The 26,753-nt window shown below is 36.7% G+C and overlaps 1 protein-coding gene across 2 annotated transcripts in view; it reads right to left on the bottom strand.

The window, feature by feature from the left end:
- Positions 1 to 256: 256 nt before the first annotated feature.
- Positions 257 to 26,753, bottom strand: part of TOMM70 (translocase of outer mitochondrial membrane 70) — a 35,976-nt gene continuing 9,479 nt past the window's right edge. The window contains exons 2-12 of one of the 2 annotated variants that reach the window (XM_027584711.2): positions 21,786 to 21,959; positions 19,465 to 19,591; positions 17,760 to 17,869; positions 14,565 to 14,713; positions 12,732 to 12,939; positions 9,945 to 10,079; positions 8,421 to 8,528; positions 7,457 to 7,573; positions 4,348 to 4,445; positions 3,663 to 3,785; positions 257 to 1,168 (exon numbers count right to left, since the gene is read on the bottom strand). In XM_027584711.2, the coding sequence (XP_027440512.1) occupies positions 1,015 to 1,168; positions 3,663 to 3,785; positions 4,348 to 4,445; positions 7,457 to 7,573; positions 8,421 to 8,528; positions 9,945 to 10,079; positions 12,732 to 12,939; positions 14,565 to 14,713; positions 17,760 to 17,869; positions 19,465 to 19,591; positions 21,786 to 21,959 (1,503 nt within the window). In that variant the 3' untranslated portion in view covers positions 257 to 1,014. The remainder of the gene's footprint in view (positions 1,169 to 3,662; positions 3,786 to 4,347; positions 4,446 to 7,456; positions 7,574 to 8,420; positions 8,529 to 9,944; positions 10,080 to 12,731; positions 12,940 to 14,564; positions 14,714 to 17,759; positions 17,870 to 19,464; positions 19,592 to 21,785; positions 21,960 to 26,753) is intronic. The other variant, XM_027584712.2, reaches the window with a different exon arrangement.

Here is a 26,753-nt window from a genome sequence, read left to right as displayed (position 1 = left end):
CCATAGTTAAAGCACTAAACTTAACCACTTCAGGAAATACTATGCTTCTGGCTCCAAGACTTACATCCTTTTGGAACCTTTAATCACATTTTCTTCACTACAAATTTTAAGCTAATTAAACATTCCCACACATCACACTTCATCTTTATACACACAATCAACCTGAATTTTCTTTCAAAAATACACTATTAAATAGTGTACCTAATAGAGAAAATAGCCACAGGCAATTTACAAACCCATTCCTATTTCATCTTACCTCTTGCCTGGTTACTCTCCTATTAATTTTCAGTCTTCCAGCATATATACCAGAGTATTTTGCTTCGGTGTGATTTACTGTATGAAAGCCAGCTGCTGTGGACTTTTAAGAACAATGTACATTATCCACTGGAGTTGAATGGGGTCAAAAAGCTTAAGTTCCCACTGAATCTAACCTTCTGAAGAATCAGAGGCATTGTGCATGCTGACAGTGGTTTAAAGGGTCTGTTTTGCTGCCTTTAAAACAAAATCCCCATTTAAGTTTTGTTTTCTTAAAAAAAAAAAAACCCAAAACTAAAAGGGATTAACTGAATCCAAAAGAAACCTATTTTACAGCACTTACTATGTTAATTTAAAAACCCACATGCTGTAAAATACATTACACACACACACACACACACACACACAATCACACAATCATCCAGAACATAACCCACCAACCTCCAAAAAAAAAAGTCAAATCAACAAATCAAAGTTTTTATTTGCATGGCCAATTATCATCTGTACTCTTTGCAACTTTAATATCCCTTTAACAGGTTCTAAGCTTTTGTTGCACAGGGAATAAAAGCTGCAACACTGCAAACTTCCTTCAACAGCCACTCCCACAACACCTAAACATGAAACATGTAACGAATGACAACAGCACAAATACTAAGTTCCACCATTCAACACAGTTCATGACAGTGTCTTTAGGGTTCAGTTGAAAAGGGAGTAAACTTCTAAAAAGAGGGTCATTCTCCTCCTTGCCCCCCCCCCATTTTATAACGTTGGTGGTTTTAATCCATATTTCTTTGCAACTTCTGTCTGGGCATGGGCAGCATCACAGAGTGAGTACAGATGAGCCATCTCCATTTCCGATTTGGCCAGGTTAATAGCTTTGTTGAACATGTCAATGGCTTTCTCCATGTTTCCTCTAAAAGAACAATTTTAAATGTTTCACAACCAATAAGCATTTCACAGAATACAATGATGTTTCTGGCAGGCGAGAATTCTACCACTGAACCACCCATGCTACAATGACGTTTCTGACCACCCAGTTTTATGATTCTAAAAAAATGCTTCTGTATAAGAAACAAAATAGTGCTTAGCACATAGGAAGCACTCAATGAATATTAGCTATTATAAATACTGTGTACTTATACCTTTTGTAGTCTTTGTTTACAGATTAGAACAGTGAGACTAGAGAAATTAAATGACTTATTTAAAATTATAATCCTGTCTGGCTCCTAAATTCTGTGTTTCTATACTACATCATAAGGCTCCTTTAGAAAGCAGTGACATAACCTCAGAGAACATTACCGGTATTCAGGGGCCTTACCTTCACATCTTTGTGAACTCCGCTTCTTTCCCCTCATCTCTTACCACCATACTCCCGCCCCATGCACCTCTGCTCCAGTTACACAGGTTCCCCGGGGCCCCTGGCTCTCCTACCTACATATAATGCTCAGATGATTTATGGCATCTCTGCCTGACTCTATAATCAAACCCTCACTGTTCTAAGCCTCAGTTCAAATACAATATCCTCATGAAAAGTATCTTCCCCTTCTGTCCCCAGTCTTCCCATAGACATATTGTCATTCTGTACAAGTCAGATGAATATATATTCATATTCTTACTACATCCTTAATAGACACTTCTCCATTCCCAGATCCTAGTACAATGCCTGGTAATTAGTATCTGTTTTTTGAGTAAATAGATGAATATGCTTGGTCAAAAAAAATAAATTTACCTCTCACAGTCTAGATGTGGTTAGGGTTTACATATTTGCCAAGAAGCAAGAGCTGTTTTAAGTTGTCTTACCCATGTATATATGCAGACCTGCCTGTAATCTTACAATAAATACTTATAAAGTTCCTACTATATGTATGCAGTTAAACTCAAGAAATACAACGGACCTCTGGGGTGACTGTACTTAACCTCCTACCACAATATATGGCTACATGAAAGACTTGTTTTTTAAAAAAAAACTTTTAAGAGTTCATGTTTGGGGGGCACCTGGGTGGCTCAGTTGGTTAAGCAGCTGCCTTCGGCTCAGGTCATGATCCCAGGATCCTGGGATCAAGCCCCGCATCGGGCTCCTTGCTCAGCAGAGAGCCTGCTTCTCCCTCTCCCTGCCTGCCGCTTCCCCTGCTTGTGCTATCTCTATCTCTTTCTCTGTGTCAAATAAATAAATAAAATCTTAAAAAAAAAAAAAAGTTCATGTTTGGTTATTAGGTAGACAGTAGACTGGCTAAATCCTAGGATAATGAGCAATTTTATTTATTCATTTACATTCATTCATTTATTTGTAAGGCAGGATTTAGAATGGATTCCTTAAAGTATAATTAATATACCAAGAAAACCCATCAAAATGCATATCAGCGTTCTTAACCCAGGCTCTACAAATAACTATAGCTTTCCTCAAAAAAGATTAAGAACCAGTATCCCATCCTGTCCTAGTGCAAGAATATTCACATTAACTGGCAAATAAATAATATTTACATGTAATTGTCACAAATTTCATCAGCCTATATATATATATTCTGCCCACTATGGAGCAAAGAGAGGACCCAGGAGGGGCTGAATGACAGGGAGTTAAGACAATCCCTATTGATTCCTAACAAGATCAGTTAACTTGGCAACAGTGAAATATAGGGGCTAATATCCTATTCCTACTACTGGATCGTCATGTAACTTTGTTAACCAGTTTGGGCATCAGTTTCTACATTCTTCAGTTAAACTAAAGATCATATAATCCCTACCTTTATAAGGACTGGGGTAAAGATCATTTGAAATAAAATTTGGAAAAATACCCAAAGTTCAGTACCTGGCCTAGAGTACTCAAATGGACAGCAATGCGAGTATTAAGATGGTATACGACACTAAATTCTATGGCATAAACAGTAGTCCTGTTAATGGCGGCTCCCAAGTGCAACTCTGGATAAATATTTTCACAAAACAAGAGGTTATGAGCAGTAAAAGTTGCAAAAAATCTTATCTAGCTCCCTGACTTTTAAGAAAACTCATGGGCTCAGGGATGATGTTTCAACGTGTCCAGTTACTTGGCTGGTTGCTTATTTGTAGCAGGATCTAGATCTTCCCGTATTCTGGCAGGAATCCTTATGGTGCACTGCACTGCCTAAGTACACTGCAGGTATTTTTTCCTCCAACAGAAATAATATAGGTGAAAAGAGGAAAGAACACACAAGAGGTATTAGAGAAAGATCAAATTTTCTTTTCTAATGCAAAAGGAAAAAATGAAACAAGGCAAATGAAAGTTGTATAGTTTTGAGGGAAGCTTCCTTCAAAAGGCATGACATATTAAGAATTTAGTGGATACTGACAACATATTTTGTAATGAGAAGAATGAAAAGATAAGTATCTATGGAGCTGCCTTAAATTTCCTTAGAACAGACTATAGAAGTTACCTTTGCACTTCAATAGTTCCCATGGTTTCATATGCAAAATCACATTTATTGTCAATTTCAATAGCCTTGCTGATGAGCTCCAAACCTCTATCCAGATCTTGCTTCCACTGAAGCTGAAGTAAACTGCAAATGCAACAAGGCAGTCAGATGTAACTATGGCATAGTATCAATAGGAATACAAGCACACTTTCTGCCCTCAATGAATTTACAAGGAAAAACAATCTAAAACAGTACATAATCAGATTACCATTTTTTTCAATTATATATTGGTTTTATAGTCCAAATTCCTTATTATGAAAAAAGTGTCCAAAGGTCTAGACTCTATTACTAACTTACCTTGCAAAGCTGACTTTTTTACTTTGTATAAAGTTTTTTTAAAATGAGAAGTACATAAGGACTGGAAAAACTAATTTTGATATAGCTAACATTTGACAGGATGTTCAGAACTGAAATCTTTAAAAGTAGAGTGAAAACAGTATATTTACCAACTGCTGTATAAGAATGAAACATAAAATTTTAAATATTAACAATGAAGCATCTACAGCATTAAGAAATTTGTCACTTAACTCACTGATACTTTCTATTACAGTCCCCCCTTCCTTTCTCAATGACCAGAAGAAGTCCATCTTATTACATGCAAGATACACAGTTTCTTACAGAAACGGAGAACCATAAATATACATACCCTTTATGAACATATGTTGTGGCATTATCTGGTTCCAAATCAATACATTTATCATACATATCATCAGCTTTACCAAACTGTTGTTGATCTGTTAATGCCTATGTGAGGAGATACTTCAGTTATTATATTAAAGTAACTGTCAACCTAAGCAATTAAAAGTATATTGTTTACTAATTAAAATTGACCTAACTTATTCATTATTACCAAGTTTAAATGTTACATCTTAATTATTATTATTTTTTTTTACAAAGCATTGTTATAAATATGAAATCTTAACTGTTCTTTCTTTTTGTCAGATGGTTACATACAACAGCAGATGATCTGGTATGGTGTAGACCAGAGAAAGTCTCACTCTTGGTGCCAGTTCTAGTATCAGTTTCTCACAGGTACACTCATGTCACTTATTCATAATTTATCATACTATGTCATAAGGGACTTATTTTAAAGACAATACTCATTTGGAAGAATAAATTCAGTTATGTGTTAACTGTTATCAGAGTCATTCCTTAAAAATGTTGATAGGAGAAAAAAAAAAGCAGCTACTGTCAACTATTTTAGGGCAAATCCCATGGCAGAAATGGAACACTTGTTTATATGGATACCAGTTCACACTGAACCTAACTTTGAGACTTGGCCAGCATCTAAGCTCAAGCTTGAGAGTTACACTTGGGATGCCTGTGTGGCTCAGTCTGTTAACCGTCTGCCTTCTACTCAGGTCATGATCCCAGGGTCCTGGGATCGAGCCCCGCATTGGGCTCCTTGCTCAGCGGGGAGCCTGCTTCTCCCTCTCCCTCTGCCTGCCACTCCCCCTGTTGTGCTCTCTCTCTCTCAAATAAATAGAATCTTAAAAAAAAAGTTACACTATATCTAACTATTTGTGTATATATAAAGTAACATACAGAAGTAAAAATCAAAAGAGGGGTCAAAGGATAGAAATTTTAGACTAGTAACATTAGTGCTGATAAGATGATAGCTCAAGTAAGCCATAGCTATTCTGAAGGCAGCATAGTGACAGGGAAAAATGCAATGAGAAAAGCTCTTAAGAGGTTGTACCTAGTATTAGTTTAAAAGCTATGCAGTGGCCTTTGCTCTTTTAGCTGCTTACAGCAATCTGTGCCCCAAAAAAACCCTTCTGAATTTCATTTCAGTGATGAGGATGGTGCTGTCACTTTCTGGTTTGTTCCTAATCAGACATAATGCATAAACCCAAGTGTACTTATTCAATAAAAATGTCCTACAATTATAATGTGTGTCCTATTTTAACTCCTATGCATTCTGTAAAATTTTACATCACACATGCTTTCACAATTAGTGTGTGGTCAGCCACCAGTGTTTCATTTTTTTATTATCACCATTCTGTCTAGAAATTTTAAAACAAATATATCATTTCAAACTCAATTTAAAGAAGTTTTGGGTTGTACTTCATACCCTAGAATCTCAATTCTTAACAATGCAGTGATATTAAGACATTTTTTCTTCTTAAGAAAAAAAGATTTTATTTTAGAGACAAAGAGAAAGCACGAGCAGGGGGAGGGGCAGAGGGAGAGAGAAAATCTCAAGCAAACTCCACGCTGAGTGTGGAGCTCAACACAGGACCTGATCTCATAACCTGAGCCAAAATCAAGAGTCAGACGCTCAACTGACTGAGCCCCCCCAGGTGACCTGATATTAGGACTTCTAAAGAACAGATCCAACATAAGCCAATCTTATCATATCCCGCTCAAAAAAAAGTTATACCCTGTGGTACTTATAACTCGACCAAAGAATGCATGGAAGAAATTAAAAACAAAACAACTTTCAGAAAGGTTTGGAGGTAGGTGTCTACCCCAGATGGTCATTTTATTAATTTTTTTAAAATTTTATTTGTCAGAGAGAAAGAGAGTAGGAGTGGGGGAGTGGCAGGCAGAGGGAGAAGCAGGCTCCCCACTGAGTAAGAAGCCTGACGCGGAACTCGATCCCAGGACCCTGAGATCATGACCTGAGCCGAAGGCAGATGCTTAACCAACTGAGCCACCCAGGCGCCCCAGATGGTCATTTTTAAATGTTTCCTATTTCTGTGATGTTTGGGGTAGGGAGAAAACATTTCTTTGGAATAAAAAAGAGTAAGAGAAGATATTATACAGCCTACTGAGATACCTGGTTTATGAATATACCAAAAGCAACTTTCTCAAAGACTAAGAGAGAAAACAGTCATTCTGAGATCATTTACTTAGAGAAAAAAGTCTGTGGCTATAAGAAGCTAACCATTTTCATTTAAATGGATGACTTAAAATTAGTAAGTTTTCAAAGACTTTAGACTACAATTAAAAAGTGAAAATAACTTAAGTGTACATTCTACTTTCCACACCTTCAATCCTAAAGCAAGGAAAGGTTCAGGATTTGGCAAACCACAGAGAAATTAAAATGAGCCTGTCAAAAGGACAGTGATCTAAACAGGAAGAAAAACCTTTCCATAACATTCTTCCCACCAATTGCACAGAGTAAATTTTCCTAAGGTAATTAACTTCTGCAAATCCAATCCAAATGAACGCTTGAGGGAAATGCTTGACTTTAGCTTCCCCACGTTGAGTTTAGGGCCAGGGTTTTCAAACTGTATTAACATAGGAGTCACTCCTAAGGTGATTCAAAACACCATTTTGGAGGCAGGAGAATTGTAATCGGAACAAAACCATTTGTGTTCACAGAAGCTGCAACCAGGGAAGCACTGTTTTCTAATTTCCATACTGAAATTCAGCATACAAATGCAGTTCTTTAAAAGGACTGGAAACTGGGGCCCTGGCTGGCTCATTCAGTGGAGCACACAACTCTTGATCTTGGGGCTGAGTTTGAGCCCCATGTTGGGTGTAGAGATTACTTCAAAATGAAATCTTTAAGGGGTGCCTGTGTGGCTCAGACGGCGAAGCATCCAACTCTTGATTTTGGCTCAGGTCATGATCTCAGGGTTGTGAGATCAAGCCCTGTATCGGGCTCTCCTGGGCATAGAGCCTGCTTGAGATTCTCTCTCTCCTCCCTCTCCCTCTGCTCCTCCCCCACCTCTAAAAAATAAAATACAATCTTAAGAAAAAAAAAAAGGACTGCCAACTGAAAAAATAGGAAAAATCACATTTACCTGAGCATATAGTGCATAGCCTTCAGCACACCTTGGAAATTTCTTTATGACCTCTTCAAAACCTTTCATAGCCGCTTGGATTTGTGAAGAATTGTTTCCTGTATATGCCTGGCGATACTGTTTAAAAAAAATCAAAACAGTCCTGTCAAATCAAGAACTCAAAACCTCATGGAATTTAACATAATACAAAAGTCACACAAAATAACATAAATATTTCCAGAAAAGCAGGTGATTTGTTAACCTAATTTGCTGCATCTAAAAGGGTTCCAAGGAAATATCTCCAGAGCAGGGATCCATAGGCTATGTACAACTATGACTTCATTGCCATTATACAATTTCAAGATGTTCAATAGTCTAGAAGAAGGCATACTAACTTGTAAGTTAACTTTGCATATAAATGCATATTAAATCTAATATAATTTATTACTTTACCAAAGTTACTAAGCTTCACCTAGTAACATTTTTTATCCATAATATAAATGTGCTCGTGACCAATTTCTTTAAAAAGTCTTTTAGGACTCAGGCTATAGGGTTAACTGGAAGTACCTCATTTCACTAAAAATGAATTTATTTTACCTGATTTTCAGCTTTGTGTTTCTGAATATTAATAGGGTGAGATGAGAGAGCAGTTATGTGGTATGACTGAAGAGTATTTCCTCAAAATGCTTTTGTTTTTTTGTGCTAGCTTATGGTAGAAAAGCAGGGAGAACAGTGCTGTTTAGGGGAGCATGAAATCAGGGAGAAACATCTATCAAGATGAACTCAAATAAAACATCCAGAGGACTACAGAAGCAATTCCTCATTTAGCAAATACACTTCTATTACCCTAAACACATTTTTCCCTTGTAGTCATCCTTTGGGGGAAAAAGAGATGATGGTTTTGTAGACAATGAGATACTTATTTTTGTTAACAATAGGAAATAGAAATGATGTTTAGGAAAACACAAAATAAAGTAGAACCTACCAATGCAAAACATTTCTGAGCTTGTGCCAGAGCTGACTCAGGTCTTAATCTAATACATTCATCAAAATCTGCCACTGCTTCTTCAACTTGATCAAGCAGTATTTTCAGCTAAGAAGAAAAAAAACAAAAACAAACACACACACACACACACACACACACAAATATACACAATTCAAAATAATAGGTGCACTGGTTAAGTACAGTGTCTCTTACCACAGTTTAGCATCATGCTATGCATGTAGTATTCAATATAGAATTACTTTCTAGAAACAGTGAACTAGAAAATCTTATCATTTAAAGGAAAGATTCTAGGGGCGCCTGGGTGGCTCAGTTGGTTAAGCGGCTGCCTTCAGCTCAGGTTATGATCCTGGGGTCCTGGGATCCAGCGTCCAGCTCCCTGCTCGGCGGAGAGCCTGCTTCTCCCTCTCCCTCTGCCTACCACTCTGCGTACTTGTGCTCGCTCGCTCGCTCTCTGTCAAATGAGTAAATAAAAATCTTTAAAAATAAAATAAAATAAAATAAGGATTCTAAAACTATTAACCAATTTTTTCTAAAGCACTATTAGAGGGCAACCTTCTTGGGTCCCCTCCCTCCTCGGGAGCTTTGTAGGATCACTTTGCTATCGCTCAATAAAACTTTGCTGTCTACCAAAAAAACCAAAAACTCCCATTAGAAACCCACCATTTTTGTACTGCAGTTTTGGTCACTCTTAAGCAAGAAACCTGTTCTGGAAAACTGAACATCTCTGTACTTTAAAAATTTCAAAGCGGATCAAACATCAGTAATTACCTTTCTTTCTTTTTTTTAGAGATTTTTTTATTTGAGAGACACAGGGAGCATGAGTGGGGGGGAGGGGCAGAGGAAGAAGCAGACTCTCCCCACTGAGCAGGGAGCCTGATATGGGACTCGATCCCAGGATCCTGGGATCATGACCTGAGCCGAAGGCAGCTGCTTTTCTGTTATTCTATGGATAGCCTATACATTCCACCCTAATGCATTTCAAGAAGCCATCCATGTTCAACAGATAATAAAGCCATGTGTTCCCCAGATGAGGCTGATACGGAATGGCTTTCATCACTACATCTCTTTACTAAAAATCAAATATGCATATTAGAAAACTCCATTCAGAAGAGATTTTTTTGGTACTATTTGGATAGTCCAGGACAAAATTTCATTACACCAAGAAGCCCACAGAAATCACCCTGTTGATTCTAGCATTAACTTAAAATGTCCAATATATGTTTCAATGTCACTGAAAACCTAGGAGCCAGAAACACCTGAAAACCAAACTTGAACAGGCAGGCCAACATTTGTAGGCTTCTTTCTCCTTTTTTTTTTAATCAGCAAATACCAAAACTCAAAGGACAAATATTTAAGATGGGACTGAATAAATGCCAACTATAAAACTATACTTTGTTCACAGCTATCAGAAGTGATACAAAGAAACCTGTGACAACATTCTCAAAAATGGTACCATATTCCTCAATCCAAAGGTCAGAACTCTTGATAAGAAAATAAATTTACCTGTCCTCGGTGGTGATAAACATCTGCATTCTGAGGGTCAATGTCGGCAGCCATGTTAAAATCCTGAGTAGACAGCAGAGGCTGCTGCTGCTGCATGTACATACTGCCTCTTTTGATGAGAGCATTTGCTCGAAGCTACAGAACCAAAATGAGAAAAGGTTTGTCATGACTAGAATTCAGTTTTTTAAAAAAAATAACAGCTTTATTGAAGTCTAATTCACACACCAAAAGCTCATCCTTTAAAAGTGTACAAGTCATTTTTAATATATTCACAGAACTGTGCAACCATCACCACTAATTCCAAACATTTCCATCACCCCCAAAGGAAACCTCATACACATTAGCAGTCATTTCCCATTTCCTCCCTAATCCAGGCCCTGGAAACCATCAATCTACTTTCTATTTCTACAGATTTGTAGGTTCTGAACTTTTCACAGAAATGGAACTGGACATGTGGCCTTTTTGTGTCTAGCTTCATTTAACATAAGGTTTTCAAGATTCATCTATGTCATACCATGTGTCAATACTTCATTCTTCACTATGGCTGAATAATCATTCTATTGTACAGATATACCACAATTTATCTGTTCATCAGTTGAGGAACATCTGAGCTGCTTCCACTTTTTGGCTATTATGAATAACACTGCTATGAACATTCATGTACAAGTTTTTGTACTGATATATATATTCAGTTCTCTTGGGTATATACTTTATATACTTTAGAGGGGAACTGCTGGGTCATAGGGTAACTCAATATATTTAACTTTTTGAGGAACTCCCAAACTAATTTCCAAAGGGACTTTATCATTTTACATTTCTACCAGTAATATGTGAGAGTTCCAATTTCTCCATATCCTCACCAATACTTTTAATTGTCCATCTTTATGATTATAGCCATCTTGGTGGGTATAAAGTGATACCTCATTGTGATTTTGGTTTTCATTTCCCTACGGTTAATGATGCTGAACATCTTTTCATATTCTTATTGGCCATTTGTATATATTCTTCGGAGAAAGTCTATTCAGATTTTTGACCTATTTTTAAATTGGGTTCTATTGTTGAGTTCTGTATATATCCTGGATAAAAGCACCTTATCGGATACATGATTTGTGAATATCTTCTCCCATTCTGTAGAGTGTGGCTTCTCTTTCTTGATGTTGTCCTTTTAATTACAAACGTTTTTAGTTTTGATGATTTTCGTACTGTTGCCATATCTAAAGTATCATTGCCTAATCCAAGGTAAAGAAGATTTCCTTCTAGGTTTTCTTCCAAGAGTTTTATAGTTGGAACTCTTACATTTAGGTTTCTAATCCATTTTGAGTTAATTTTTGTACAGGGCATATGACAGTCATCATTATTACTTGCCATTAAAACAAAAAGTCATGGTCATGAAAACAAGAAATAGGTTTCTTCTCCAAAAAATTTTTTTGAGCAAAAGTACACATAAATTTTCTTTCAATGAAACAAATAAGAATGCCCCCACAATTATAAAAACAGAACATATTTGTAATTAGTAGGAAATAAAATTAAAAATCGTATTACGAGTATATCTTCAATTTGAAAACCTCATTTTGAAAGGAACTTTTAACGAACAGTCGTAACGCCTTTTGTTTACAAGAGGTTAAGGTAGTTTATTAACAAATACTTAGGCCTTGAAAACAACTTTTCCACAAAATACATGAATGATTCATTTGGAGGTGAAATAAGCCGGAATTCACTTAATTCAGTGAGGAAACAGGCCACAGAGATATTAACTAGTAAGGCATACAAATCATCTATCCGATAAGGTGCTTTTATCCAGGATATATACAGAACTCAACAAGAGAACCCAATTTAAAAATAGGTCAAAGATCTGAATAGACTTTCTCCGAAAAATATATACAAATGGCCAATAAGAATATGAAAAGATGTTCAGCATCATTAGCCATAGGGAAACGAAAACCAAAATCACAATGTTAACTAGTAAGTTAATTGGTAGCTAAGCTCTGTCTTATTAAAACACTGAGTAGAAGGCGCATATAATTCAGATCCCCCTAAATCTTAATTATGAAAATAATTATGTACACCTAAAAAGCTGTTCCACCCACACAACTATAGAAACTTTTGGTATATTTCAGTATATCTCTATATCATATTTTTAGAACCCATTTTTTTAATTCATGTAACAGAATCTTTCAGATTAAATGTGTTTATTTTATTAAATGTATTTTATCTACTACCTATTGCATGTTATTTACAGTACTACCTATAGCATTGCTGTATCACCCTTCCCCCGATCTAAATATAGTCTAATACAGTAGGCAGTGGCTTTAAAAGGAAGCTGAAGTTACCAGATGCCATAGAAAAAAGACAAAAATTCCTTTTCTGCCTAAAGATAAACATCACTGATATTTACATTTTTCACTGCACCAAATCATCATTAGGTGTAGTTGCTTCCAAAATAAAAACAGCCTTTTGGAAAATGGCAGCTGCAATGTGAAAAACCTGGCAAAACCTGTAATACAAGCCCCATTTTTTTAATTAAGTCTTTTCACACACACACACACACACACACACACACACACACACACTTTATTTTTTTAAAGATTTTATTTATTTGAGAGAGAGAACGAGATAGAGAGAGCACGAGAGGGGGGAGGGCCAGAGGGAGAAGCAGAATCCCCGCTGACCAGGGAGCCCGATGCGGGACTCGATCCCGGGACTCCAGGATCATGACTTGAGCCGAAGGCAGTCGCTTAACCAACTGAGCCACCCAGGCGCCCCCCACACACACATTTTAAAATGTACCTTCACATTAGCTTCTTTCAAACTGATGACCTTATCTAAATCTGGTTTGGCCGCAGTGGCATTGCCAATAAGCAGGTAAAAGGTGGCTCGTAGTAATAATGCTTCTGCCATGTATTTGCCTTGAGCATCTATTTCTTTTGAGCATTCACTTATTATTTTATCATAGTTTTCTTCTTCCATATACTGTTTGGCCCTTAAATATCCAGAACTGAAAATAAAAATGAACATAGGAAATTATTTACTATGAAAGGATCAAATGCTGAAACTTGCCACACTTAGTATTACTAGAGTTAAGCAACTGTCCACTTCCCCTTAACATTCCAGTGTAGGACTGGAATTTTTCTTGATGTCTTGGAAAAAGGTTAACAGAGTCAACAGCAGAAACCTAGGGTTACTGCCCAGGCTTTGGCATTTATATGTGATAAAAGATGAGCTAATGACTGACTGATCTGCAACATGGACAAGGATCTGGTCTTATTCACCTTCATACATATGGCACACTGATGTCACTCAATAGTTATTTTATGATCAACAGGAAGAGAAGAGATAATTAAGTTTAGGTGACAGAAGCCAAGGGAAGAGACATGACCCAATCTGTACTTGGTAAAGAACACTCTATGTTGTGGAAAACGCACTATAGAAGAGCAAGACTGGAGGCACAGAATTATCTGAAGGGCTCTCATCCAGAAGCTGTTGTTTCACCTAAATAAACAGACCTAGAATGAAGAGGTGGAAATATCAAAGAAGCAAATTTAAAGGAAGATTCTTCTATTAAGAGGGGGCATTAAAAAAACACACCCTTTCCTACTTTTTAAAATACAGTGGCCACAACATCATTATTCTTATAAGATGGTAACTTTTATTGAGGATGCTTGTAGAAGGGATTTTTTTTGACCTGAAAAGGAAATTTATACTAGCTAACCTCTAAGGGGTCTTACAAATATAAGGCTGCATAAGTTAGAATATATTTTCTCATTTCATTTGTTATATATCCTGAGTACAGAAAACTGGCAAGTAACTTAGGCTATATCAGTCAAAATCTTATGAACTCTCTTAATTTATCTTAATTAATAATTACATTCTAATATTCCCTGCATTTTAACTTCATTGTAGTTTTTCTAGCAAGGACTATTCCCTAACCTGAAGAGGAAATTATTGGCATTATCTTAAACATTTACTTCTCAACTACATTTTCTGAAAAGACTGTGTATCAACTAACTAAAATTTGAATTTGTTGGTACAATTATGCATAGTATCTTCCCTTAAAAGGTGGCCAACAATGGTTGAAAAATTAGGAGATACAAATCAAAAGCAGTGTTTCCTCAAACTTTCCAATATGCTATAGATGCAAATCTATGCTTTGCTACAGGAACAATACTCCCATTTTTCCAGAACTCATTAAAAGATGGCATGTTGGTAGTAATAGTGAACCTTCTCTTAGAAAGGAGAGCTAGTTTTAATACCAAAACACAATATAAATGGATAAGCAGACTAGGTGACTTATATACCACATCACATCACTTGATCTCCAGTTGTAAACACAGCATTTTGTACTTTGGTTTCAATTCTCTATAGGAGCAAACACAAGAAGCCCAAAGAATGGGTGGGCAAGCAGAAAACAAAGAAAAAACTCTGAAGAAAGTCACTCTTGAGGGCACTCCTAAGCACCTCATAGTTTATAAACCTCCCTGCACTAAAACACTTGGATGTTGAGCTACATGATACTTTTCAAGTTAGTGCCCCTGTTCCAATATAGTCAACCACTCTACTCACTGGGAATCCTCTTGAGAATATCATGTAGGACTATATAGATACTATGCTTGATACACTTACTTTTCTTTAACTTCTGAAGCCTCTCCTTCTTTGTCTTTATCTTCATCAGACTTCTCTCCTTTAAGCATGGGCTGAGAAATTATATCATCCGTGAAAGAGCTGAAGTAAGATTTGATAAACTGTGGAGATGGCATCAGAGGTTCACGATTCTGAAATTTAATCATGTTTAAATATATCAAAATGAGAAAACACTGACCAAAGAAGCAGGTACATTAGTACAACAGTGAGAATGACTGCTGTAAAAACTGGAATCTCATTCTCAAACTTAAGAATATTAGGCTCCAAACCACAGGACAGGACAAGAGATTGTGGAATAGGTAGAGTTACCCATCCCAGCTGTTCAAAGCAGGCTTTAAATGACACCTCCCTGGGACTCCTGGGTAGTGCAGTTGGCTAGGCATCTGACTCTTGGTTTTGGCTCAGGTCATAATCGCAGGGTCATGAGATCGAGCCCCACATCGGGCTCTGGGCTGAGCGTAGAGTCTGCTTAAGACTCTCTTTCCTTCTCCCTCTGCCCGCCCCCCCCAACACACACACACACGAGCACTCAAGCTCTCAAATAAATAAATAAATAAATAAATAAATAAATAAATATTAAACGACACTTCCCCTCTCCAAAGATGTAACGTATCAAGAACCCCTAGGACTACTCACTAAAAGTTAAAAAGGTGAAATGTGTAACACAGGAGGCAAATAGCTGATGAGTTAAAAATTATCTCCTTCTGGTGCGCCTGGCTGGCTCAGTCAGTACAGTGTGTAACTCTTGGTCTTGGGGTTATAAGTTTGAGTTCCACACTGGGTGCAGAGATTACTTAAAAATCAGATCTTAAAAATAAAAATGTAATAAAAAAATAAAAATTATCTCCTGCTGGTCTCTGTCCTAGAAGATCAGCATCTTAATTAACCATTCAAGACCACATCTTACACAGGTGCTGTAATGTTAAGCCCATTTACCACGGGCTTTCATCTGTCCTCTAATGGTACTGCATCTGAAGATCTCCATGATAGTAAGTGCCACTGAAAGTCTGAATGAAATCACATTTCTTATTTAAATTACCACTTTTGACATGGCAACCTGATTCATAACTATAGAAGTACTTTATTTCTCCTTTTAGTCTGATTAGGATAAAGTTTTAAAGAAGGTAGAGGGAATAACACGGCCATAAGCTCTTACCATATATTTTGGATCCTTTAGCTTAAAAATTTAACCAAAAGATTTTTAAATTGAAATATGGTATTTTAGATTGTATGCGCAACAAATACCATTTCTGTTATTTTGATAGATTTAATGCCTTTGTATTTGAAGGAGGGGGGAAAAAAGGGAATTTGGCTTTGTAAGTAAATGACCTAATCTAGGATAGATGAGATTGGGAAAGAAGACAACAACAGGAAATCTAAGGGGAAACCTGTATTTTTTTGGAAGAGATTCAGTGTATTAATTTAGGATTATACAAGTTAATATTTTAAATCAAATGGTCACCCATCAAGTGAAAAGTCTGCTTAACTTCAGTATTTCACTGAAGACTCTGCATAGGAATATACAGTGGCAATCATTTGCCACTTTAAATAGCAGTCACTGAAGGCTAAGTAAATCATTAATGTCTTTTAGTTTACTATTTCAGCTTCGAAAAGGCACCTCCCAGCCTTCCACAAAGAATTACAAATTTAAAATGAAAACAATGTAAGTAATGGACTTAAGTATCAAAGGAACAAGACACAAATTCTAGCTCTGCCATTTATTAGCCATGTGACCTTGTACATGTCATTTTCCATTTTCTCATCTCCGAAATGGCAATAAAAATACTTGCCTTATTTATCTTACAGGGTTGTTGTAAAAATAAAAACAATGATGTAAAAAAGTCTTTTGTGATTTTGTGCCACAAAGGTGGCATACAAACAGATTAGAAAATATAAGTGGAGGGGCATGTGGCTGGCTCAGTTGGAAGAGCATGTGACTCCTGATTGGGGTTGTGAGTTCGAGCCCCATGTTGGGTGGAGAGATTACTTAAACAAATAAAAACTTAAAAAAAAAAAAGAAAATATAAGTGGAAACTGATTTGGAACCTATGTAAATGTAGGTTATCTTAAATTTTTCTTACGACCCCAGAAGTCCAACCAGTATAATCACTCAACAATAACATTATATAAATATACACAAGGAAACGAGGCTCCTTTGAGGTTGTGAGACTATTACATGGTACTTACAGTGTTTTGAGGAACCCCTGTTCTAGGAAATGATCAAGGGAAAAAAGGGTTCCAGAGTTTAAAGAGACTGAGAACAACTACAGCTACATTCCTCTTGGAGATTCACAATATATCCTAGTACATCAAAGTCCTGCAGTGAAGAAACCCGTTTTAACTGTTTAACTCAGTGAATATTCAGGAGTGCAAAATTAAAAAAACATACAGCTTATTAAAATCAATTTAAGAGAAAAGTTATTCTTAAAGAAAAAAGGAACAATTAACTCGACATTACTGAAGTTTAGCAAAAAATCTTCAGTGAAATTTAATGATGCCTGTGGTAGTCCCATGGCATCTACTATATCCCTCCATGACACTTCACCATATCATGACTTTTACACTTATTAATGGTCTCTCTCACTAAATTGTAATTCTGTAAAGGCAAGGACCATATCTACCCACCCTTCTAAAATTGCTTTGTTCAATAAATGTTTCTTGAATTAAGTCATCTGTTACAGACTGCCTAAAACCAGTGCCAATTTATATATTATATCTTTAAAAACTTTAATGACATAGACAGGAGTTGGCAAATTTTTCCTGTAAAAGACCAGAAAGTAAGTATTTTAGGCTTTGCAGGCCATACAGTCCCTGTCACAACCACTCCACTCTGCTGTTTTAGCTTAAAAAGCAGCCTTTTTAAAAACAATGTCTGAGGGCAGTGTTCCAGTAAAACATTACTTAAACAAACAGGTGGCAGACTGGATGTGGCCCATAGGCCTTGTTTGGTGACCCCTAATATAGATGAATTCTTTCAGTATCCTCCAGATACCATACTGGATATAGCCTACATTCTTATTTTGAAAAGATAAGCCACAAAAGCCCGAGATCACAGGAAAAGAATATAATCCAGATCTAATTTCAGTTACCATTACTATCATATCCAAGTTTAAGCAGTGTAAATTAAAAATGACCCTTCATAATGTATACTCCCTCTATCGACCAACTCAGACTTACCTTGTATTTTTCTTTGGCTTTCTCTTTTCCAAGAAGTTTAAGAACCTTATCAGCTAACAGCATGCTTTGTTGATTTTGGAACCCTTCTAGTATACACACAGCAGTGACATCTAGGAATGATGGAAAAAATAAAAGTATAAAATTATTGCAAAGATGATCAGCAGCATCAAATGGGCACAATGTTACCATAGAAAGCCAAACCAAACTGATAGCCTGATGTAGCTATCAATTTTATTTCTAATAAATTGATTCTGTTCAACATTTAGTTTTATATACTCTATAACCAAACTCAAAGCTCAGAAATTCCACTTCTCTGGTTATTCACTTTCCTCACCTGTGAAATCCAAGGGACTATACTGCATGGTTTGTGATGTTTCTCACCACTCTCACATTCTACATAGTAAATAAACAAGGAATCCAGGAAGATTCTCTTCTGGCCAGTACCTAGAGGCCAAATCAGTGAAATGTGGCTCTCTCATGTCTGATTCTTTTTATAGGCCTCAGAGTTATTCCTTGTGTCCAAAGCCATCTGGCCAAGAGTTCTCAATTAAATCTGCTGCAAAATACCATTTTCATCTGGTTATGCCACAGCTCAAGATAAGGTGGTTTCACATTTAAAAGATCAGTGGTTCCTTAAACTCTCAACCTTTCAGAATACTCAAACACTAGCTGTTCCCACTCTTTCTGAATTCAGTTTCTGAAAATTCCAAATCCTCCAAACAAGTCAATTGGCTGTGTGTTCCTCTGATAACCTGGCTAATGCCAATATCAATGTCTTTTCCCCATCCCATTCCTCCTATCTCAAATCCACTTAACCTCCTTTCTACCAATTATTAACTGTTAGTAACTTCAAGGGCTGGCTGAAAACTCAGAATTCTCTTTTCCAAAGCAACCATCCTTCCGCCCACAACCAAAGTACACAACACCACAAAACTTCAAATTTTTCTAAAACATTCTCTAAACCATCCTCACTTGGTAATCCAGATTTTAAAAATAAAATGGTTTTTTCCTTTTAAATAATGTTACTTAAAAAAATAATTATGGCAAAATCTGACTATTGATTTTAGCAGAATTAGCTTGTCTAAATCACACTTTGGTTTAGCCCCATGTCACCTACAAAAACGTACTTTAAAAGCCAGTGGCCTATATATTCTAATTGAAGTTTTGGAAGCAAATATGGCCAATTAGAGACCGCAGAATATTTGCAGTATTTACTGAGAATGGCAAATTCACTTGATGCTTTGTACCAACTACTACACAATTTCCAATCGGGTATAAAATCATGTTTGAAAATATCAAGAGCAAAAAATGTTTTCTTTAATGATTCATCTCAAAATTATTTCATATTTATTTAGGATAATCACTGAAAATATGTAGATTCTTAGCAACACTATCACTTACCTAAAACCTATTTTCTGGTATCTTATTCATGGAATTACACTGAGGCTCATTAATTGCCAAGTTAAAAATGTATGGGATGTAAACTTCAAATCTTAATACTAACTTAATTCCATAACTGAGAAGAGAGACAATACTCAAGTATCAGCAATCTCAATTTACACTAGAAAACAAATTCTCAGGTGGGGAAGAATCTAACTTTTAAATACAAGTGATTTCTCTACTCACAAGCAGAGTTTCATATAAATTTACCAATGACTACAAAGCCTTTAGTAATTTTCACATGTAAACACAAAAATACCCTCACCTTCTAAACATTCCTTCTTATTGTCTAGCTTCTCGTGGGCTTTTGCACGTCTAAAGAGAGCTTTCACATATTTGGGATTAAGTTCAACAGCCTTTGTACAATCTTGTGCCACCTCTTTCCATTTTTGCTGTAATTGAAAGTATTAAAAAAAGTCACACTAAAGGAAGCACTGTTCAAGAGAAATCAATTTTGGAAACTTAAGAGGCTGAGTATTAAGAGTCCCATAACACACAAAAATATTCCCAATACATAAAGAGTTAATATCCACAATATATTATAACAGCTGATATAAATACCTGTAATAAAGAAAAGCAACCTGATTTTCAAAAACAGGCAAAGTACCTACTTAGGTGATCTTTCTACCACAAAATCTACAAACCTACCTGCATCTCTGTGCTCATATATCATTTCCTTCTTTGCTGTTAAAAATGAGGAAGCGCCCCTCTTCATCAAAGGCTACCCCTCTACTTATGATCTGGATCCATACTGTCCCCACTTCAAGGACTTCACTCTTAGCTATTTCTCCTCTGCATCAATCTACATCTCTACTGAAGCATTCCCATGAGCATAAAAACACTCATTCTAGTTAATTTTCCAACTTTTAAAAAATCCTCCTTTGATTCCATAATTCCTTGCAGCTACTACCCCATTTCTCAGCTCCTCTTTATTGTGAAACCTCCAAAGAACAGCCACTCTACTTGATTTCTGCCTACCTCAATGTGGGCTCCTTCTCAATTTCCTTTGCTTAAATTCTTCCCCTCCACCTGAGTCCTACAAGTGGAACACTCTCGGCCTCATCTCTCTTTCTCCCTAGGTGATTACATCTATTGTCCTCGCATTATACAAAATCTAAAATTCGATGGCTCTCAGATTTGTCTCTTTAGCCCAAACCACTCTCCTTAAAATAGAGACATTTCTAATTCAACTTCTACTTAGCTGTCTCACTCCTTGCCCATTCTACCATTAACATTCCTGCTTTTCTTTATCCTTCACATCCAATACAACAGCAAGTTGTTGGTCTCAGCTTTCTTTCATGTTTTACCTAGGCTACTACAACAGCATCCTTATTTGGTCTCCCTGTCTCCACTCTTGCCTCTCTTTAATATATTCTTGACAGAACACTGAAAACAATTTTAGAGGATGTTCCTGCCCTACTTAATATCCTTAAGTATTTCCCATTACATCCAGATTCAAATCCAATTTCCTTACCTTTGCAAGGCTTTGTCTCATCTGCCCTCTGCTACCTCTCCAGTTGAATCTCTATACTCCAGGATCCTTTATAATCACACCAAACTCTTTTCCTGCCTCAGATCAATTACACATACGGTTTCCTCTATTTTTAACACCATCTTCTCTACTGTTTTATGTACCAACCCCACCTCCAGTCATTCTCTATTATAGATCAGGTTAATTCTTTAAAGCATTTATGAAAATGTCATTTAGTGGTTCATTGTTTAGTTATCCTTGAACTCTATGCATAACTTTTGCTTTTATAAACCCAGCTCGTACTATAATAACCTTCTGTATAGGAGATGGTCCATAAAATTTGAATAAATGCGGAGAATACAATTGCCCGATAACCACAGAAAAGGATAGTCAACTTTAGCAACATCTTAAGTGTAAATTAAAACGAGAGACAGTATTTTTCTCCTACCAGAATGGCAAATATTATTAAGACTGATAATGTAAGTCAGTGAGAACGATAGAAAACAAACATGTTCATATATTATTGTTTGGAGTAGGTATTGATACAATTTCTTTATATTTCCATTTCTTGAATTTTATCCTCCCAAAAGTATGCAAAAAAATACTTATGAAAACATTTACTCAAACATTGAATGCAATAGGTAAAATAGAAAACAATCCAAATGTTCATCAATAGGAAGATGTTCTCAGTATCCCACTATACAACAGCTACTATATATAGCATTTCAAAGAATGACAAATCTGCATGTGCGAATAAAAACTGCACAAGATACAGTGGCAACTGAAAGAATATGTTACAATATGTGGTCTCCCCCTCACCCCACATATGGAGACAAAAAGTTGAATAGCCTCAAACTGTTGAGAAGGATGGGTTCACCAGAAACTGTAGCTTCCTGTATTATCTAATTTTATAAAATCTGATATATAGTTATATTTGTAACAAGCAAAACTAAAATCTGTTAAGAAAGTTATGTAAAGGATATGAAAACAAAAAGTCTGTAATTTCAAAACAATTGAAATTGTTCAGAAAATTAATTAGATTTGGGTGGTATTAACTGAAACACTATGCAAATAGAAAAAACAAAAAGAAGAAAAAAAACACCTAAGATACATACCAACTGTTCAAAGGCAGCAGCTCTGTTTTGATAAAATGTGGAAAGGTCAGCATTCTTCTCTATAGGGCACAAACTGATCGCCTCAGTATAGCACTGAATAGCTTGTTCATATTTTCCTGCTTTAAAGTATTTGTTGCCTTTGTTCTTGGCTGCTTGGGCTCTATCAAGAGAGTTCTAAAATGAGAGGAAATAACACTTACCAATACTCAGGAATAGATTCAGATCAGTGATTAAACAGTGATAAACTGACAGAAGAAAAATGGGGAGGTAGAGTGGCTGTTTATAGTGTAAGTCGCTTCATAGAAGTATCTTCATGGGATGAAGTCTCAGTAGTAGGATTGCTAAGCCAAAGGTTTGTGTTTTTTTTCATATTTCAAGTTTTTATTTTAGTTAACATACAGTGCAACTGGTTTTTGGAGAATTCAGTGATTCAACACTTACATACACTATCCAGTGCTCATCACAAGAGCCCTCCTTAATACCCATCACCCGTTTAGCCTATCATCCCCTCAACGTCTCTCCATCAACCCTGTTTGTTCTCTATCGTTAAGAATCTCTTATGGCTTGTTTCCCTCTCTTCTTTTTTTCTTTTCCCCCCTCCCATTTGTTCATCTGTGTTCTTTCTTAAATTCCACAATTTATGTATTTTTTATTTCAAAAAAATTGCTATAGTACTTTAAAGGTAAAGATCCACTTTCCTGCCATTCCTGCCAGCAAGAGTTGTGATAGCTAATTTCTGCCAGTCTAATGGGTTCTCAATCAGGGGTGATTTTACTGGTTAGGACACATTTCACAATGTCTGGAGACATTTCTGATCATCCAACCGTAGGAGGCAGGGGTGAGTAGCTGCTATTGTTAACCTGGTGGGTAGACACCAGGGATGCTGCTAAACATTCTGCAATGCACAGAACAGCCCCCAACACAAAGAATTATCAGATCCAAAATGTCAGTAGTGCCCAAGTTCCTTGAAAAACCATGATCTAAACTAATATTCCAGTATCATTTTGATTTGCATTTTCCTCATTAATGAATCTGAAAATCTTTTCATGTTTATTGACCGTGCGGCTTTCTTATTCTGAAAACCATTTATTCATGTGTGTTGCTATTTTTCTTTTTAAATTTTTTTAATTAACATATAATGTATCACTTGTTTCAGGGGTACAGGTCTGTGATTCATCAGTCTTACACAATTCACAGTGCTCACCATAGTACCTACCCTCCCCAATGTCCATCCCTCCCACCCCCCCTCCACTCCAGCAACCCTCAGTTTGTTTCCTGAGATTAAGAGTCTCTTATGGTTTGTCTCCCCCTCCAGTTTTGTTTCCCCCTCTGGTTTTGTCTTGTTTCATTTTTCCCTCCCTTCCCCTATGGTCCTCTGTCTTGTTTCTCAAATTCCTCGTATCAGTGAGATCATATGATACTTGTCTTTCTCTGATTGACTTATTTTGCTTAGCATAATACCCTCTAGTTCCATCCATGTCGTTGCAAATGGCAAGATTTCATTTTTTGATGGCTGCATAATATTCCATTGTATATATATATCACATCTTCTTTATCCATTTATCTGTTCATGGACATCTAGGCTCTTTCCACAGTTTGGCTATCGTGGATATTGCTGCTACAAACATTGGGGTGCATGTGCCCCTTCGGATCACTATATTTCTATCTTTGGGGTAAATACCCAGTAATTGTGTTGCTATTTTTCTTTTAGGCTGTTTGTCAACAGTGTAGAACAGATCCTGGAAAATCTTTGCTAGTGTTTTAATTATAATTATTATACCAAATCTGTTGTTTGTTCATCAGTAAATTTTTTGTACTCCCATCTTTGTCTCAGAATCTTCCTGGGGGACCCAACGCACATCCTTCATGTGTACAATATGGAAGAGTTGGTGGTTACCACTGAAGAAAGCTGTGAATACCTCAGTCAACATTTGGGAAGCATTCTGGAGACAATTCCAGTTATCCAGGTTCCAGCTACTAAGTCCAAGAGCTTTGTGGCACGTCTTTACTCAAAACTTTGTTTGTCAGCATCATCCAACTTTAACAAACATGTGATTATGAAAGAATCTATAGGTCTTCAACAAGTAAGCAATGACAAAGCAAAAGCAAAAGTAGCTGCCCTTATAAATAACTTAATAGGAACTGTGAAAGCCAAGTTGCTTAGGGCTGAGGGCATCTCATTCACAAACAGAAAATGAAATAGCAACCTTTTTTTCTATCTGCTCTTTTATCCCTTACTCTGGCTTCATTTTTCTTTGCTGCTTTTCCCCTCTATTTACCCTTTGTTCCCCTTCTCCTTTAGTCTAAGTACGACTATAGTTATTTTTTTTTTAAGATTTTATTTATTTATTTGACAGAGGGAGACACAGCGAGAGAGGGAACACAAGCAGGGGGAGTGGGAGAGGGAGAAGCAGGCTTCCCGCAGAGCAGGGAGCCCAATGTCGGGCTCGATCCCAGGACCCCAGGATCATGACCGGAGCCGAGGGCAGACACTTAAGGACTGAGCCACCCAGGTGCCCCTATAGTTATTTTTTAAAAGTACAGTGTGCAAAGATTTGTTGGAAACTGCATTTATCTAAGTTCAGATATATTTTTTTTTATTTTTTTTAAAGATTTTATTTATTTATTTGACAGAGAGAGACACAGCCAGAGAGGGAACACAAGCAGGGGGAGTGCGAGAGGGAGAAGCAGGCTTCCTGCGGAGCAGGGAGCCCGATGCAGGGCTCGATCCCAGGACCCTGGGATCATGACCTGAGCGGAAGGCACACACTTAACGACTGAGCCACCCACGTGCCCCTAAGTCCAGATATATTAATACATTTTTTAAAAGTAGGCTCCACACCCAACATGGGGCTTGAATTCATGACCCCTGAGATCAAGAGCCACATGCTCTACAGACTAAGCCAGCCAGGCACCTCCTAAGTTTAGAATATTAAACAGTTTAAGCCAGCTAGTGTCAATAAGGAACATATTTTAAAACTAGGATGTAGGAGGATGAAAAGAACCAAATAAACTACAAATAAATTAAAAGATGAATATAAATTCTTCAATTTGTCCAAAGCCTTAATCATCTTCCAAAAACCTTGACAATGAAAATTCTTGGCACAAAACATCCATAGTAGACAACCAGGAATCTCTTATGTGGCTGTGGACTATACAAGGGCAACTATCAAGTTGATTGCTGGCAAACTGCATTTGAGGCAACCTCAACAGTCCTCCCACTCCACTGAGAGAAGCAGAAGTCACATTGGAGTAGGGCTCTGTCATCCAGAAGGAGTGAAGATCAACTAAACCCAAGAGACAAGTGACAGGTATACCTGGTCTGTCTTTCAAGAAACCACACTGCCGAGTACTGCTAACATGAGAAAGAGGCACCCAACTCAAATAGAAACTAGTATTTGAGAAAAGCAGGATAAACCAAGCGAACAGAAACTTTAACATCAGTGGAATAAGAGGCTATCACATTTAAAAAAGAGGCTGCTTTTGAGGTGCCTGGGTGGCTCAGTCAGTTAAGTGTCTGACTCTTGCTTTCGGCTCAGGTCATGATCTCAGGGTAGTGAGATCAAGCCCCAAGTTGGGCTCTGTGCTGGGTGTGGAGCCTGCTTAAGACTCTCTTTCTCCCTCTCCCTCTAAAAATAAAATAAAAAAAGAAAGAGGCGGCTTTTACAGAGTACCAATTAGACATCTTGAAAGTTAAAAAGGATTATTACAATAAACTCAATAAATGGCCTGGGATTGCATATTAGAATGGGCATAACTGAGGAGCAAATTAACAAGCAGAAGGTAGAGCCAAGGATATCTGCCAGAATGCAGTGAAAACAGAGGACAGGGAGGTGAAAAGTCTGGAGGAAAAGTTAAATGACATGGAGTATAAATCCAGATGTTCCAACATCTATCTATCTGGAGTTTAGAAAGCGAGGCACAGAAAGGTGTATTTAAGAAAATATTAGAAAAATTCCTGGAGCTGAAATGACACATTTTCAGACACATCACAGTGAAATCTCCCAACAAAAATCCTGAAAGGTTTTAGGTTGAAAGAACAGAGGATCCACAAAGGAAAAAGAACCAAACTGGTGTTAGGATGTCACAGACAAGAGGTACTAAAAAAAAAAAAAAAAAAAAAAAAACCAATGAAGTAACAACTTAAAGATCTGATGAAGATTATCTTGAATTTAAATCTCACACCTAGCCAAACTAGCTTTTAAGGTTGAACACAAGAACAAAAATAGAGGTGGTACAACTTCCTTACCACTAAAAATAAACACCAAAGTGGGGCAAATGATCAATACAAGTAGGAAGGAGGGGATAAAGAAACAAAAAAGCAGCTTACATATAGCAGGATCATTAAACATGTTAATAACAATAATGTTAAAAGGTTAAATCTGCATATTAAAAAACTATGCTGCCTATTAGGCATGACCTAAAACAAAGTGACAGGTCAAAAAGAATGTAAAAAAAGTTACAGAAGGCAAATACCAGGAAAAAGGAAAAAGAAAGCAGTATCAGACAAATAACCATTAAAAAGCCTCAGATGGAACAAAGGACGACAGTTATATTGATAAAAGGAACAATCTGCCAAGAACACTGGGCACACTTTATGTGCCTAATAAAACTTCAAAATAATGAAACTCAGTTACTTCTGACATTATATATCAAGAAAAACATTCTTCCAATTTCTGGCAAAAAGTTTACAATGTTTCTAAGTCATTTGGAACATGGCTAATACACATCCTTAAACACAAGGGACTGTTTATGTAGAAAACAATTGTGGCATATTAAAAGCATGTGAGAAGTATATCTGACTACAGACCTACTAAAGATTTATTTAGTATTTTAAAGAAAATTTGCAGATTAAATAAAAAACATTTCTGGACAGAGTGATGACCTTGTTTTTGTTTTTTTTAATTTTATTATGTTACGTTAATCACCATACATTACATCATTAGTTTTTGATGTAGTGATCCACGC

Source organism: Zalophus californianus, chromosome 1 (genome assembly GCF_009762305.2).
Source record: "Zalophus californianus isolate mZalCal1 chromosome 1, mZalCal1.pri.v2, whole genome shotgun sequence".
In the NCBI taxonomy this organism is placed as follows: Eukaryota; Metazoa; Chordata; class Mammalia; order Carnivora; family Otariidae; genus Zalophus; species Zalophus californianus.
The sequence above is the reverse complement of the archived record's forward strand: the minus strand, read 5'-3'. Positions and strand labels throughout refer to the sequence as shown.